This window comes from Oncorhynchus mykiss, chromosome 22 (assembly GCF_013265735.2).
Source record: "Oncorhynchus mykiss isolate Arlee chromosome 22, USDA_OmykA_1.1, whole genome shotgun sequence".
Taxonomy (NCBI): domain Eukaryota; kingdom Metazoa; phylum Chordata; class Actinopteri; order Salmoniformes; family Salmonidae; genus Oncorhynchus; species Oncorhynchus mykiss.
The window spans coordinates 32832705-32849306 of record NC_048586.1 but is presented as its reverse complement, the minus strand read 5'-3'; the positions used below and the strand labels follow the sequence as shown (position 1 = coordinate 32849306).

Below are 16602 nucleotides of genomic sequence, written 5' to 3'. Positions count from 1 at the left end.
TATTTTGCTTTGTTTATAGAAAATGTTGGAAAAACGTGTCAATAATTAATGGACTAGCTTTCTTGATGTCTATAGTATTCTCTCAGGTATGCAATCTGGTTTCCGCTCAGGTTATTGATGTGTCACTGCACCCTTAAAAGGTATTTAATGATGTCACTATTGCGCTTGACTCTAAGCAATGTTGTGCTGCTATTTTTATTGACTTGGACAAAGCTTTTGATACGGTAGACCATTCCATTCTTGTGGGCCGGATAAGGAGTATCGGTGTCTCTGAGGGGTCTTTGGCCTGGTTTGTTAACTACCTCAGAGTGAGGTGTATAAAGTCAGAAAATCTGCTGTCTCAGCCACTGCCTGTCACCAAGGGAGTAGCCCAAGGCTCAATCCTAAGCCCCACGTTCTTCTCAATTTACATCAACAACATAGCTCAGGCAGTAGGAAGCTCTCTCATCCATTTATACGCAGATGATACAGCCTTATACTAAGCTGGCCCCTTCCTAGATTTTGTGGTAAATGCTCTACAACAAAGCTTTTTTAGTGTCCAACAAGCTTTCTCTACCGTTAACCTTGTCCTGAACACCTTCAAAACAAAGGTCATGTGGTTTGGTAAGAAGTATGCCCCTCTCCCCACAGGTGTGATTACTACCCCTGAGGGTTTAGAGCTTGAGGTAGTCACCTCATAAAAATACTTGGGAGTATGGCTAGACAGTACACTGTCCTTCTCTCAGCACATTTCAAAGCTGCAGGCTAAAGTTAAATCTAGACTTGGTTTCCTCTCCTATTTCACCCCAGCTGCCAAACTAACCCTGATTCAGATGACCATCCTACCCATGCTAGATTACGGAGACATAATTTATAGATCGGCAGCTAAGGGTACTCTCAAGTGGCTAGATGTTCTTTACCATTCGGCCATCAGATTTGCCACCAAAGCTCCTTATAAGACACATCGCTGCACCCTATACTCCTCTGTAAACTGGTCATCTCTGTATACCCATCGCAAGACCCACTGGTTGATGCTTATTTATAAAACCCTTTAGGCCTCACTCCCCCTATCTGAGATATCTACTGCAGCCCTCATCCTCCATATACAGTGCCTTGCGAAAGTATTCGGCCCCCTTGAACTTTGCGACCTTTTGCCACATTTCAGGCTTCAAACATAAAGATATAAAACTGTATTTTTTTGTGAAGAATCAACCACAAGTGGGACACAATCATGAAGTGGAACGACATTTATTGGATATTTCAAACTTTTTTAACAAATCAAAAACTGAAAAATTGGGCGTGCAAAATTATTCAGCCCCTTTACTTTCAGTGCAGCAAACTCTCTCCAGAAGTTCAGTGAGGATCTCTGAATGATCCAATGTTGACCTAAATGACTAATGATGATAAATACAATCCACCTGTGTGTAATCAAGTCTCCGTATAAATGCACCTGCACTGTGATAGCCTCAGAGGTCCGTTTAAAGCGCAGAGAGCATCATGAAGAACAAGGAACACACCAGGCAGGTCCGAGATACTGTTGTGAAGAAGTTTAAAGCCGGATTTGGATACAAAAAGATTTCCCAAGCTTTAAACATCCCAAGGAGCACTGTGCAAGCGATAATATTGAAATGGAAGGAGTATCAGACCACTGCAAATCTACCAAGACCTGGCCGTCCCTCTAAACTTTCAGCTCATACAAGGAGAAGACTGATCAGAGATGCAGCCAAGAGGCCCATGATCACTCTGGATGAACTGCAGAGATCTACAGCTGAGGTGGGAGACTCTGTCCATAGGACAACAATCAGTCGTATATTGCACAAATCTGGCCTTTATGGAAGAGTGGCAAGAAGAAAGTCATTTCTTAAAGATATCCATAAAAAGTGTTGTTTAAAGTTTGCCACAAGCCACCTGGGAGACACACCAAACATGTGGAAGAAGGTGCTCTGGTCAGATGAAACCAAAATTGAACTTTTTGGCAACAATGCAAAACTTTATGTTTGGCGTAAAAGCAACACAGCTGAACACACCATCCCCACTGTCAAACATGGTGGTGGCAGCATCATGGTTTGGGCCTGCTTTTCTTCAGCAGGGACAGGGAAGATGGTTAAAATGGATGGGAAGATGGATGGAGCCAAATACAGGACCATTCTGGAAGAAAACCTGATGGAGTCTGCAAAAGACCTGAGACTGGGACGGAGATTTGTCTTCCAACAAGACAATGATCCAAAACATAAAGCAAAATCTACAATGGAATGGTTCAAAAATAAACATATCCAGGTGTTAGAATGGCCAAGTCAAAGTCCAGACCTGAATCCAATCGAGAATCTGTGGAAAGAACTGAAAACTGCTGTTCACAAATGCTCTCCATCCAACCTCACTGAGCTCAAGCTGTTTTGCAAGGAGGAATGGGAAAAAAATTCAGTCTCTCGATGTGCAAAACTGATAGAGACATACCCCAAGCGACTTACAGCTGTAATCGCAGCAAAAGGTGGCGCTACAAAGTATTAACTTAAGGGGGCTGAATAATTTTGCACGCCCAATTTTTCAGTTTTTGATTTGTTAAAAAAGTTTGAAATATCCAATAAATGTCGTTCCACTTCATGATTGTGTCCCACTTGTGGTTGATTCTTCACAAAAAAATACAGTTTTATATCTTTATGTTTGAAGCCTGAAATGTGGCAAAAGGTCGAAAAAGTTCAAAGGGGGCCGAATACTTTCGCAAGGCACTGTACAACATCCGTTCTGCAAGTCACATTCTGTTAAAGGTCCCAAAAGCACACACATCCCTGGGTCGCTCGTCTTTTCAGTTTGCTGCAGCTAGGTACTGGAACGAGCTGCAACAAACACTCAAACTGGACAGCTTTATCTCAATCTGTAAATTTAAAAACTCAATCATGAACACTCTTACTGACAGTTGTGGTTGCTTTGCGTGATGTATTGTTGTCTCTACGTTCTTGCCCTTTGTGCTGTTGTCTGTGCCCAATAATGTTTGTACCATGTTTTGTGCTGCTACCATGTTGTGTTGCTACCGTGTTGTTGTCATGTGTCGCTACCATGCTGTTTTGTCATGTGTTGCTGCCTTGCTATGTTGTTGTCTAAGGTCTCTCTTTATGTAGTGTTGTCTCTCTTGTCGTGATGTGTGTTTTGTCCTATATATATTTTTTTATGAATCCCAGCCCCCGTCCCCGCAGGAGGCCTTTTGCCTTTTGGTAGGACGCCATTATAAATAAGAATATGTTCTTAACTGACTTGCCTAGTTAAATAAAATAAATCCCACTAGATATGGAGCTTTCACCAGGAAAGAACTTCACGTTAACAACAATCTGCTGTAAAAATGAATTGAAATACTGCATTGTTACATTGAATAGTGTTGAATCACTGGACATGTCATAAAATGTTAACTGAAAAAATGGCTTGATGAAAATGTAGGTGATTCATTTACTGTAAGGTCTGAGAATGTTGCAAACCTTGCACGACAACACTAGGAAACTGAACATCCTCATTTTACAGTTCTGATGAGGGGAATAAAGTATTCATTTTAGAATAGGTGGTAATTCATAAAGAAGCACTGGCACCTTACCATGATCAGCTAGCTACTCTTGAGGTATGGCTTCTTCTGATTTAGCTTACAGCTTACTGGCATCTCCTTCATTAATTCGATAAAGAAAAAGTGCAATCAATGGCTTCTTTTCCCCTTTTCTGATAGTAGCCTGCACTTGGCACACACCTTCCCAGTATTCTGATGCTACTGTCTGGAGTACAGCGGCCCTAAAAGGGCAAAGTAGTGTGTCAGGAGGACATCGAGAAGCTAAACTCTTGAGTTCTCCCTGTGTGCATCCCAAATGGCACCCTATTCCCTTTATAGTGCACTATTGGCACCCTATTCCCTTTAAATAGGATGCCACTTGGGACTGTCTTAATGTGCCACAAACCGTGCCATGACTGGGATTGGAGACTGTTCAGAGAGAGGAGAGAAAAAACGTATAGAGAACATTAAGACTTTCCAACTGTAATTTCAATGCCTTTCCTATCCTCAGACTTTCAAAGGACAAAGGTTAGTATTGTTTTCATTGATTATATCTAGCAATTTCATGAACAGTCATTGACAATGGGCCACTGTCCTGTCTGTTTCAAAACTAACATTAAAAGAAGTTCTAGGTTGTAGAAATGTGTTTAAACTAGACAGATAAGGTATTGTGGTTCAAATCCTTCTTTCAGGCATTTATAATACATTTACATTTTTCACTGCATTTTGTTTTAAGAATCAACATAACATTTGTTGAAAAGTATCACACATTTCCCTGACTTTGATGGGGCTAATGTGATTGTTTCCTAAACAACAGTCCTGACGTTTCCTTGATGATTTTCCAAGGATCAAATCCTATTCTCTATAGAGCACTACTTTAGGCCTGGGTAGATACACAGCCCCAGGCAGAGAACCTTTCAGCCAGTCAGTCAGCCACCCACCTACCCAGCCAGTCAGTCAGTCAGTCAGCCACCCACCCACCTACCCAGCCAGTCAGTCAGTCAGCCACCCACCCAACCAGTCAATAGGTCCATCACAAGTAGTGCACCATGTAGGGAATAGGGTGTCATCTGGGCCTCAGCCTCAGGCAAAGAAACTTTCAGTCAGTCAGTCAGCCAGCCAGCCACCCGCCCAGCCCATCAACAGTAGTGCACTATGTAGGGAATAGGGTGTCATCTGGTCCACTGCCCCAGGCACAGAACCTTGCAGTCAGTAAGTCAGTCACCCAACCAGTCAGTCAGTCACACAGTCAGTCAGTCAGTTCCGCACACACAGGATAAATCCAGCTAGCAGAGGGATGAGGTTTAACAATAGAAGCCACAGAGTTACCACTAAGCTGGAGGAACTGGAGCACGGGTCTGGAAGAGAGGCAAAACACTTCCTTAATACCAAATGTTTATATAATGTATCTAGGTATAAAGTATATATGTGTGTGCATGAATATGGAAGGTAGGAAAGACAGGCAGGGGAACTCACCAATAGGAACTCTCCTGGTACTATTGAGGGGAGGCAGCTGTTGTGGTAGAGGGCAGGCGCTACAGAAGTCTGAGCAGGCAGGACAGACGAGAACCCCGTTGTAGACCCAGTCATTAACACGCACACTAACTCTCAGCAGCTGACCGGTATGCACACACTGAAACTCAGTATCCTGCACCCATACTGTCAGACCCTGGGTAGAGCAAGACATCTGGAAACAACCACAATATAACATTTCATTGTTTGTTTTTTGTATGGGTCACTTTAAATATCTGCCTGTCACACATTTATAACAGGGTTACCTATTTGTTAACCCAAAACACATACATTAGACTGAGAATTTGTGATTCTGTAAGATCATGTGATAAAAGGATGAGACTTAAAGGTGGTAAACATTATTAAGAAGACTCCCACAGTACATAGCTTGCAAAATATGGAAAAGTGACTAAACATAGATTGCAGAGATGCTGAAATGGAGATATCTATTGCATTTTTCTGCATTACCTTATAACAACCACTTCCCCAGTCAGGGTAGGTCATGCGCCTGGTACACTGCTCCATGATGAAGGATGTCTTCTGGTACAAACAAACAGAGTCTGGACCATACTGCTCAGCGCCATAGTTCCTCCACCAATCTGGAAGCAGTGTCAGGTAACCTACTTGTAAGTAGGGTTGCAAAATGAAGGAACATTTCCCAGAAACACAATTTTCAGGTTTTCCATAAATCCCAGTTGGAAGATTCCCAGAATTAGGAGGGAATAAGCAGAGAGGGAAAATGGAACACTCCAACAGGGAATCATCCAACTGGGAATCCTCCAGCTGGGATTTCTGGAAAACCTGGGAATGTTGTGAATGTTTCCGGAATTTTGCAGACCTTCTAGTGAGTGAACAGTTTCAGAGTACATTGTCCAAGGCCCAGCCAGGTCTGAGGCACCAAGAACAATGCAAGAAGGAAATGGATATTACCGGGTTGGTTCTCCTGGACCCTGCAGTAGGAATTGCGTTGGTACTCTCCACTCAGGTGCCAGCTGAATTCCTGGCTGAAGGGACAGTAGTCAGCGATCTCCACAGCTCCACCGTAGGAGGCAATGTCCCTCACAGAGACATCAGGGATATGGTCAAAGTACTGCAGGAGGGGAAGTGGACAAGATTTACTATATGGGGTGTACTATGCAGGTCACAAGTGGTCAACAACATCTTAAATAAAGACCATTTTAAATGTATGTTTTGTTTGGTTTTGTTGCCTTTTTTTGTCTTATAGGTACAAACTATGCTTGGGTGCAAGTGTTAAGTAAATCGTTGTGTCATACACTTGCAATATTTATGTTTGTCTTCTAATCCTCTGTAGTGGTACAATAGGTTTCTGACACAGACTCTTGCTAGCATCATGTGGTTATCACTGGGTGTATTGTCATAGCGTCAATTTCTAGAGTTTGTGACTTTGAAGGATGGCATTGTGAGACTAGTATTTTACCTGGTAGTCCAGGGGTATGTCCTGAGGGTACTTCTGCAGGTTGCAGACAGCCACAGCCAGCTGGTCCTGCCTGCAGGTTAGCTGGAGGGGTGTGGCACGCACCGTGTCACAGTAAGGGGTCACCACTTTACGACTGAAAAACAATAACACACCGAGGGTTGGATCAGGTAGAGCCACAGTTTGTCATTTAAATGTTTTTATTGTGTTTAAAAAAAGTTGTTTAAATACAGTTTGTTACAATTTCTAATAGAGTTTCTAAGGCTTGATGTTTGTGTTGACAGAAATGTTGACATATGAGACAGGGTGCATTGTCTGGTGCTACTTTAAATTTGTTTAGGGGCATGCCATGTGCCTAGACATTTAGATGTTTCAGCCTGTTGTGTACAATAAGAAACCTTAACTCTGATTAGACACCTTCTTACCTCTGACGTTGCCTTTCAATCCAGAACTTACAGCTTTTCATCACAAAGTCACAGCCCAGGCCCTTGCCCCAGTCCAGCCTCTCTGCCATGCTGTAGTTGGCTCTGTACCAACTACATAGGAGACAAAGATGACCCGAACACATTGTACATCAAGTCAGGTAAACTCTTAAACTTCAATACAAATCATGTGTCAAAGTCAAAAACTTTCAATCACACCAATGCTCAAGAAAAAAGAGCCAAGTTGTTTAATAGTCAAAGCTCTTGAAATTACATAAAATGTAAAAGTCATTATTTTCTTGTATTCCATATATTTTCTGGAAACAGTCAGCAACCTTACCCTGTGTCTTCCATGATGGCCAAGGTGATCCTAGAAAACACTCTGTTTTGTGTGTGCGATCCAGTCATTGCTTCGTTCTGTTATCAATACAAACAGGAGAATCATCAAAGTATCATAAATAGATTAATAATGAACCTATATGAGCATATAAATGCTGACGATGAGTAGTGAACTATAGATAAATAAGAAATACAGAATTCACAATAGTTATACAGACTATGAAACTGAGTGAAAGGGTATGGTGTGGTTAGGTCTATATCAGGAATTCCATTACAGCATTCCGTTCTACTAGGCTGAGTAAAGATACACCACAAACGTAGGCTACACATATTGTACAGAAAGGAATCATTTCAGATAACAATAAAAACTAAGCACAGTACAATGCCACCAATCTTCAGCCCTCCTTTTACCTCTAGTAGCCTCTTCTCCCAGTGGTTCAGCTCAGTACCCATCCCTCCCTGGTTCTCCAGCTCCATACCCTCCAGAATGGGACAGCCAAAGTGTCTCCTCGCTTCCTCCTGCCAACACATGCAGGGATACAGGACATAAACATGAACCACATTACAGGACAGTACAGGGCAGCGCAGCACAACATAACAAAATAGCACAACACCACACAGAACAGCCCAGCATAGCCACTACAAAAGGGACATACTGTATCTACCCATGACAAATGCATGTAAATACATAATTTAATGGTGAGGAGGTTAAAACGAGGATTCTTACCACAACACGCGGCGTCACTAGAAGATGCACTTCATGACGGACCATCACTCCACCACGGATGTCCCATAATCGAGTCACTCTACGTATCACAGCATCACTCCATTGATACAGGCCTAAACTATAATAGAAAGCAAAAATAGTCTTAAATGTTAACAAAATGAATGAGAAAATACAATGCACAACAGAAAAACAATTACAATATCATCTAAGCCTACTGGTTATTACAAACAGCACGATTATAAAAACAAGTCTGACAGCAGAGGAAAATGATCAAGTATACATACCTCTCGTTGAATGCTGGTAGTCCACTTGCAAACCGAGGTGTCAATGGCTTACCATTATAATCATGATAAAACGCAAACAGCCCTGCTGAAAAACCCTTTTGGACAGATACGTAAAGATTACATTACTCAATCAATAATGCAATCTGTGTTGGACAGGTTTGATTGATTATCGTATTTATTTAGTAATTCATGACAAGCTTTGCCCCAATAGGAATATAAAGTAGATTCCAATGCACCCACCAAGGCATGTATGATTTCGTGTTTGACAGTTGACAGCATGCTCTCAAACTCCTGAGGTTGGGTGGATATCATATTGGGGCACAGGTTGGCATATCCAGCAATGGGCCTGAAAAGGTAAAGAGAGTGAAACTGACATTCATATGATATCATTGGGTTAAAATACCTATTCAGGGGCCAATAACTACCATGTCACCTACAGACCCAATCACTACCTACGGCAATCTGAAATATCCTAAAATGCTGCCATTCTAAAATATATTCTAAGGGTGTATATAACCAGGTGTGTATACACAGTAGGGGTGCAATGGTTCCCCAAACCCACTGTTCAGTTTCTGTACTGCAGGAACATTAAATGCTATTTACAATGTTCAGCATTCACAATGTTCCTTGCATTGTCTATTGTGACCAAATTGTGATGTTGCGCCTCTCAAGTTGACTCTGATGCTGCGTTTGTAACCATGTGGAAGGTGGGAATTGACCAGTTATGAATTCGTAAATACTACTTGGATTCATTTGCGTGATTTCAACTCGTTGAGAAACGCTGATTGGCTAATGGCCAACAAGCTGTGGCAACCAAAAACTAAAAGTACAGCTGTCATACTTATAAAACAAATTATAGAGTTAAAAAACAACATTAATAGATTTCTTCTTTTAAATAATGCTTTCTTGTTGCATGTACAGTAATGGCTGAAAATGCTGTTAGAGGACATTTCCTTAGTAGGTGACGTCAGAGGTTACCATGTGGGAGAAGTGGGTGCTCAGGGTGATAGACGAGTTTTCCACTAGTAATTACCAGTTTGAGGACCGTTCAAGTGGATTTTCCCAGTTGTATGTGGTAAATTCCCACTAGGATACGAACGCACCATGACACTGCCTCTTTCAGTGCCAGATGCGCACTTATAAACGGGGGCGTGTCTGTAGTGTGGTACGGCTTCCACTCCGGGGTAATGTGATTGGCCAATTAATTGAAAACGTCGGCTTTGGTTGGCTTACAAAAAGCCAACCAACGGGTTACTACCCGTGTTCTGAAATGGGTGCAAGAGGGAAGATCGTAATGTGGCTTGAGCACTGTCACGAGGTGGTGAAAGAAACCCCTTATTCCCAACTACCGAGAATGGGCATAGATCCGCGACTTTAAACAAAAATATTAACATGGCCTACCTACCGCTCTTGTAATGTCTTTGGCCTGGTCAGAATCAGCTGCCAAGGGCTGCTTGAATGCAGGGGAGACTACGTGTTGTTTCTTTGCGTTACCATCTTGCTCCAGTATACTGGGATGATGTCGGCAAAAATGTGTCAACATATCAGAGGTGTTGGCAGCTGGATATGCTGTTGTCGTTTAAAGTTGGGACATATTGTTAACATTTTATCCACAACTCTCTGTCCATCGCCGTTGTAATCTACTTGGAAGCAAAAATGTTTCCAAACTGGAGATATAAATGGAGGACAACTAAACTATATGGAATTGCTTTAATAAGGTCAAGGATAATTTGGCTATTTGATTTGGAATTTTAAGACCCCTTGACGCATCAAAAACATATACAGTACCAGTCAAAAGTTTGGACACCTACTCTTTCAAGGGTTCTCTTTATTTTTACTGTTTGCTACATTGTAGAATAATAGTGAATACAAAACAATGAAATAACACATATGGAATCATGTAGTAACCATAAAAAGTTAAATATATTTTATATTCTTCAAAGTAGCCACCCTTTGCCTTGATGACAGCTTTGCACACCCAGCATTCTCGCAACCAGAGGCATGAGGCAGTCACTTGGAATGCATTTCAAGTAACAGGTGTGCCTTGTAACCTCTAACAGCTACCCCCCTACTTTTTTCATTTTCCGCCTGAAGACAAATCTGACTGCCTATAGCTCAGGCCCAGGACCAAGGATATGCATATTCTTGGTTTCATTTGAAAGAAAACACTCTGAAGTTTGTGTAAATGTGAATTGAATGTAGGATAATATAACACAATAGATCTGGTTTAGATAATACAATGAAAAAACCATATGTTTTTTCATTTTTTATTGTTGTATCATCATCTTTAAAATGAAGACAAAACAAACATTGAGATAGGATGATGGGGACAATTTCAGTGAAACGCATAAGAGGGCAACAGTACTTGTGCAAAGTTTCAGAATGATAACTTCCAAAATGAGTGTGCTACATGACATTTATCATGAAGTCACCCAGGTGTCCCACACAAGTAGCCCAAATGTACCCAAGTGGCCAAATTGGTGAAGTTATACATTTTGAATGGAATAACTATATACAAAATACCAAAATGGTATTCTAACACACCCCCTCCAAAAATTGAGAAAAAACATGAACAAAAATATATATACATTTACAAAATAACACTTTCAATATTTGGAAGACCCTCAGTCCTCTACACAATATTGTGCTGCTCTTTCTGCTGTAAAGGTGATGGGGGACTTCATTTTGCAAATAACACAGCGACGCCTCCGTGTTGTGCCCTTTTGGCCCTGAGGCACATCCATGCCTGCAGAAATAAATTTGGGCAGATGAACACCACTTGTGGCAGGAGCTGGATGAACCAGCTTCAGTGGGGGATGGACAACTTGGCACTGGGGGCTCCCATTCGGAGTCAGTGTCACTGTGAAAGAAAATGTTCAGTTAGAATAGTTTCACATATGAGCCCTGTATCAACAGGTATAATAAACAGATATATATAGAGTACATGGAACATAAAGTTGAATATATTATTATAGACCTGCTAGATCTACTGTCTCATTTATATTATGACAGACCAGCTAGATCTAATGTCTTTATTATATTACAACAGACCAGCTGTATCTACTGTCTCCATTTCACTTTGGCCATTGTTGTGGGCCTGCCCTCCCCTCAACAGCCTCAAATAGGCTATTTCATGTGGGGGTGGGGTAGGACGGCAGATACACGCATCTCACATTTCATTACATAACATTTTTATATATTGCTACTACATTTTTTTTTAAATCACAAATATTATTTTATATTATTAATTTCAAATAACAACATTAGCATGAGAAGAACTTACCAGTCCAAAATGATGTCCTCTCCGTTCACAAAATATTCCTCCATTTGGGAATCGCTAAATGAATCGTCCTCCAACAATCTCTCTGTCTCACTTTCCCGATCAATTTCTTCTAAAATTGTGTATACATCTGTATATCTAGACTTAGATTTAGCTTTCCCTGACTTAGTCGCCATACTGATTGATATATAAACAGCTGAAGATGCGCTTTACCAAAACAACACTGTGCGTAACATGCATGGCTCCTTCCGGTATGAATCTTCAATGGCGAATGACCCTCTTTACGCCGTTTACTACATGGGTTGGTCTTGTTATATAAATATTCATACACATAGCTCATATAAACAAAGACATTCCGTCGTAAGAACACATACACCCAGCCATAAGACTGACCCCCTCTTCCTTATATAAACACACATCTCATCTCCCTCTAACTGGCCGGTCCCAAGAGCAAAGAACTTTTGCTGTGCACCAATGGGGCCCGCTCTGGCTAGAGCAAGGCCCGCCTCCAACCCTCCGACCAGTCAAGAAGACCGAAACGACAAGACTCCACCTACTTTATTCTATGTATAAAAATGTATGTAACCATTGTATAGGTCTCTTTTTCACCTGGCTCCTTGCCGAGTTATGTGAACTAGGTCCGTGCACGTAAAACTGCGGGACAAGATATCTCTGACTCATTAAAACTGTCTTTTGTTACAACTGAAATCCACTCTGTCCAGCGTCCGTGATTTGGTCTCAACTCTCCAGTATTTGAACACTAACAGTCTTCCAACAGATAAACATTACATATGGCCATTTACCTCAGCTCATTGGCTATCTACCCAGCTAGATTTCAAGACAATCAGTGGTCATTGGGTTAAAATACAGTCAATCAACGAAACAGCGGTCATATCATTGGTGCACAATGATGTCATTACTTGTCTTCAAATCAGTTTCTTTCAGTCAATACGTCCCGCGAAATGACCCATCAGGTTTGGTTGTGTTGCAATGAAACCAAACATGTTGATTGCAATGAAACCAAACATGACTGGAAAAGTCACGTTTAGTGTGTGTATTTACATCGAATGTGTCGTCGAAAATGTAATGAGACAGAATTCACGACACAAGCGGTTCACAAAATGTTTCGTGTTAGGCTATAAAAATACATTTTATCAAACAAAAAGACCATTCATTGTGTAACAATGACCATTGGGATTGCAAACAGAGGAAGATCGTCAAAGGTAAACAATTTATTTTATTGCAGTTTGTGATTTTGTTACGCCTGTGCTGGTTGAAATAGTTGTTTTTTATGGGGCTCTATCCTCAGATAATCACATTATATTCTTTCGCAGTAGATCCTTTTTAAAATCTGACAAAGCAGTTGGATTAGCAAGATTCTAGGCTTTCGAAACATGAGACACTTGTATTTTCATGAATGTTTAATATGACTATTTATGTAGCGATCACCGTATGTTGTCGAATTTCATTCCGCTAACGGGTTCGGAGCACAGAGGTTAAAAAGTTAATTTGGCGATTTTTTTCCCTTCTTAATGCGTTTGAGCCAATCAATTGTGATGTCGTGATGTGACTAATTAAACGTAGTAGGTCATTATTCGATAAACAGCAGTAATCACATTAATGATCCTCAATTAAATCATGAAACAATTAACTTGGAATTTGGGGCCCCATGGGAAAAGTTGTTTACCGAGTTACTATCTCCCGACTTAAACTCTAAAGATTACCAAAATAGCTCTTCTTACATCAATAAGTCAATTGTTATTTCCTCATATCAGTCTTATTCTGAACGTCGTTGACCATGTAAAACCTGCACAAACGCTAACTTAAGTGATGAATCTGCGATACACTAATTGTCTTAAATATTTTCTTTACTAACTAACTAAATCACTAACTAACTAAATCACTAACTAACTAAATCACTAACTAACTAAATCACTAACTAAATACATAAAAACACATACACGGTTTGGAAACTACGCTCACAGTAGTCAGAATATTTAGCCCCATAACAACCACTCATTCAGATTTGAAATGCAACATATATTTACGCATAGATGTCTCTCTTTTGAAACCACTCAATCCAGTCTATGGCGAGTAGTTCGATGTCAGTTTCTATATGTCCACCAGAAGTCACAATGTCCTTAGTTGTATGCTACTTTGTCTTGGAGTGTTCGTTAGAATAGATACATCAGAGGTGTACCACCCGGTGGTGATGGGGATCTATTCTTCTCTCCAGTCTTTGGTCAATTGTCCTAGACTACTTTACATGCAGAGCTGCAGGCGGTGCATGTTTTGGTCTAGTCTATCTTCTTCACTCGTCGAGAGTTTCAGAGGGTCTTACCATTTTCTGGTCTTGGAGATTTAACCATTTCAACGTGTGGATCAGGTCCTCACATTCTCTGGTCAGTATTTAACGTCCTTTTAAGCACTCTGGCCTTGGACGGCGTTCCGTCCTGTTGACACAATGTCTGTGTTCATGTTTGTGTGGTTACTAACTGGGCCCAGGTTTATATGAAAAGCCATCTCCTTAAGGCTAAAATCACATTTCTATCTTTTCAAAAGTATTCATAATAATTTATTTTATACAACATTTAGATGTAAACCTGATAAATAGCACGTGTACACTTTCAGAGTCACAGTCATCTTGTTACATAGTCTTTCTGATCATTTTAACGACATCACAAAATATACATTCATTTTCAATATTCCATCCCTCGTCATCCCCAACGTTTGAATGTTGAAACATATTGTCCCAGTGTCTGTTTGTTAATGTTGAAGTTTTGGCAAGAGTCTCAAGACAAAGCACATTCCTCTGTTCAATACTGCAAGGCAAGAGAGAGAAACTTTACGACCGGGGTTAAGTCATAAAACCATCCCAACTCCCCTCTTCCTCTCTAGTGGGAGAGAAGGGGGGGGGGGGGTCTGGCAATCTGTGCCAAGCTGATCTGGCGCCTTTGATCCTCACCAAGCTAGAGAGTCATGACAGTGATGTGTAGGGGTCGTACACATAAGTTAGCCCTATTTCGTAAAAGACCAAGTCAATATTACGTCAAGAACAGCTTAAATAAGCAAAGAGAAACAACAGTCCATCATTACTTTAAGACATGAAGGTCAGTCAATCCGGAAAAAGTCAAGAATTCTTCAAGTGCAGTCGCAAAAACCATCAAGCGCTATGATGAATCTAGCTCTCATGAGGACCGCCTCAGGAAAGGAAGACCCAGCGTTACCTCTGCAGAGACTGTTATACTTTTGGCAAGTCGGTTAGTGCACTTTGTGCATGACACAAGTCATTTTTCCGACAATTGTTTACAGATTATTTCACTGTATCACAATTCCACTGGGTCAGAAGTTTACGTACACTAAGTTGACTGTGCCTTTAAACAGTTTGGAAAATTCCAGAAAATGATGTCATGGCTTTAGAAGCTTCTGATAGGCTAATTGACATAATTTGAGTCAATTGGAAGTGTACGTGTGGATGTACTATAAGGCCTACTTTCAAACGCAGTGCCTCTTTGCTTGACATTATGGAATATCAAAAGAATTCAGACAAGACCTCAGAAAAAATTGTAGACCTCCACAAGTCTAGTTCATCCTTGGAAGCAATTTCTAAACACCTGAAGGTACCATGTTCATCTATACAAACAATAGTATAGTACGCAAGTATAAACACCATGGGACCACGCAGCCATCATACCGCTCAGGAAGGACACGCATTCTGTCTCCTAGAGATGAACGTAATTTGGTGCAAAAAGTGCAAATCAATCCCAGAACAACAGCAAAGGACCTTGTGAAGATGCTGGAGGAAACAGGTACAAAAGTATCTATATCCACAGTAAAACGAGTCCTATATCGACATAACCTGAAAGGGTGCTCAGCAAGGAAGAAGCTCCTGCTCCAAAACCACCATAAAAAATGCCAGACTACGGTTTGCAACTGCACATGGGTTTAAAGATCGTACTTTTTGGAGAAATGTCCTCTGGTCTGATGAAACAAAAATAAAACTGTTGGGCCATAATGACCATTGTTATATTTGGAGGAAAAGGGGATTGCTTGCAAGCCGAAGAACACCATCCCAACTGTGAAGCACGGGGGTATCATCATGTTGTGGGGATGCTTTGCTGCAGGAGGGACTGGTGCACTTCACAAAATAGATGGCGGCATGAGGGAGGAAAATTATGTGGATATAATGAAGCAACATCTCAAGACATCAGTCAAAAAGTTAAAGCTTGGTCGCAAATGGCTCTTCCAAATGGACAATGACTCCAAGCATACTTCCAAAGTTGTGGCAAAATGGCTTAAGGACAACAAAGTCAAGGTATTGGAATGGCCATCACATAGCCCTGACCTCACGCCTATAGAAAACGTGCGGGCAGAACTGAAAAAGCATGTGTGAGCAAGGAGGCCTTACAAACCTGACTCAGTTACACCAGCTCTGTCAGGAGGAATGGGCCAAAATTCACTCAACTTATTGTGGGAAGCTTGTGGAAGGCTACCCGAAACGTTTGACCCAAGTTAAACAATTTAAAAGGTAATGCTACCAAATACTAATTGAGTCTATGTAATCTTCTGACCCACTGGGAATGTGATGAAAGAAATAAAAGATGAAATAAATCAATCATTCTCTCTACTATTATTCTGACATTTCAGTCTTAAAATAAAGTGGTGATCCTAGCTGACCTAAGACAGGGCATTTTAATTAGGATTAAATAACAGAAATTGTGAAAAACGAAATGCATTTGGCTAAGGTTTATGTAAACTTATATGTAAACTTCCGACTTTCAACTGTATTTCCATATGTGTTATTTCAAGTTCTGATGTCTTCACTGTTATTCCACAACGTATACAGTGGGAAAAATAGAGAAAAACTCTTGAATGAGTAGGTGTACAAACTTTTGACTGGTACTGCATTTAAACTCAGCATAAAAGAAACGTCCTGTCACTGTCAACTGTTTTATTTTCAGCAAACTTAACATGTGTAAATATTTGTATGAACATAAGATTCAACAGACATGAACAAGTTCCACAGACATGTGACGAGCAGAAATTGAATAACGTGTCCCTGAAAAAAAGAGGGGGGAGACACAAAATCAAAAGTAAC

At 40.8% G+C, this 16602-nt stretch overlaps 1 protein-coding gene across 1 annotated transcript in view; it reads right to left on the bottom strand.

Moving 5' to 3' along the window:
* Nucleotides 1–3133: 3133 nt before the first annotated feature.
* The window catches only part of LOC110501777 (leishmanolysin-like (metallopeptidase M8 family)), a 29097-nt gene continuing 15628 nt past the window's right edge, over nucleotides 3134–16602 (bottom strand). The window contains exons 7-17 of the mRNA XM_021579600.2: nucleotides 8465–8570; nucleotides 8225–8319; nucleotides 7941–8058; nucleotides 7625–7732; nucleotides 7215–7291; nucleotides 6878–6988; nucleotides 6456–6588; nucleotides 5948–6107; nucleotides 5486–5616; nucleotides 4982–5192; nucleotides 3134–4863 (exon numbers count right to left, since the gene is read on the bottom strand). Coding sequence (XP_021435275.2) covers nucleotides 4763–4863; nucleotides 4982–5192; nucleotides 5486–5616; nucleotides 5948–6107; nucleotides 6456–6588; nucleotides 6878–6988; nucleotides 7215–7291; nucleotides 7625–7732; nucleotides 7941–8058; nucleotides 8225–8319; nucleotides 8465–8570 — 1351 coding nt within the window. The 3' untranslated portion in view covers nucleotides 3134–4762. The remainder of the gene's footprint in view (nucleotides 4864–4981; nucleotides 5193–5485; nucleotides 5617–5947; nucleotides 6108–6455; nucleotides 6589–6877; nucleotides 6989–7214; nucleotides 7292–7624; nucleotides 7733–7940; nucleotides 8059–8224; nucleotides 8320–8464; nucleotides 8571–16602) is intronic.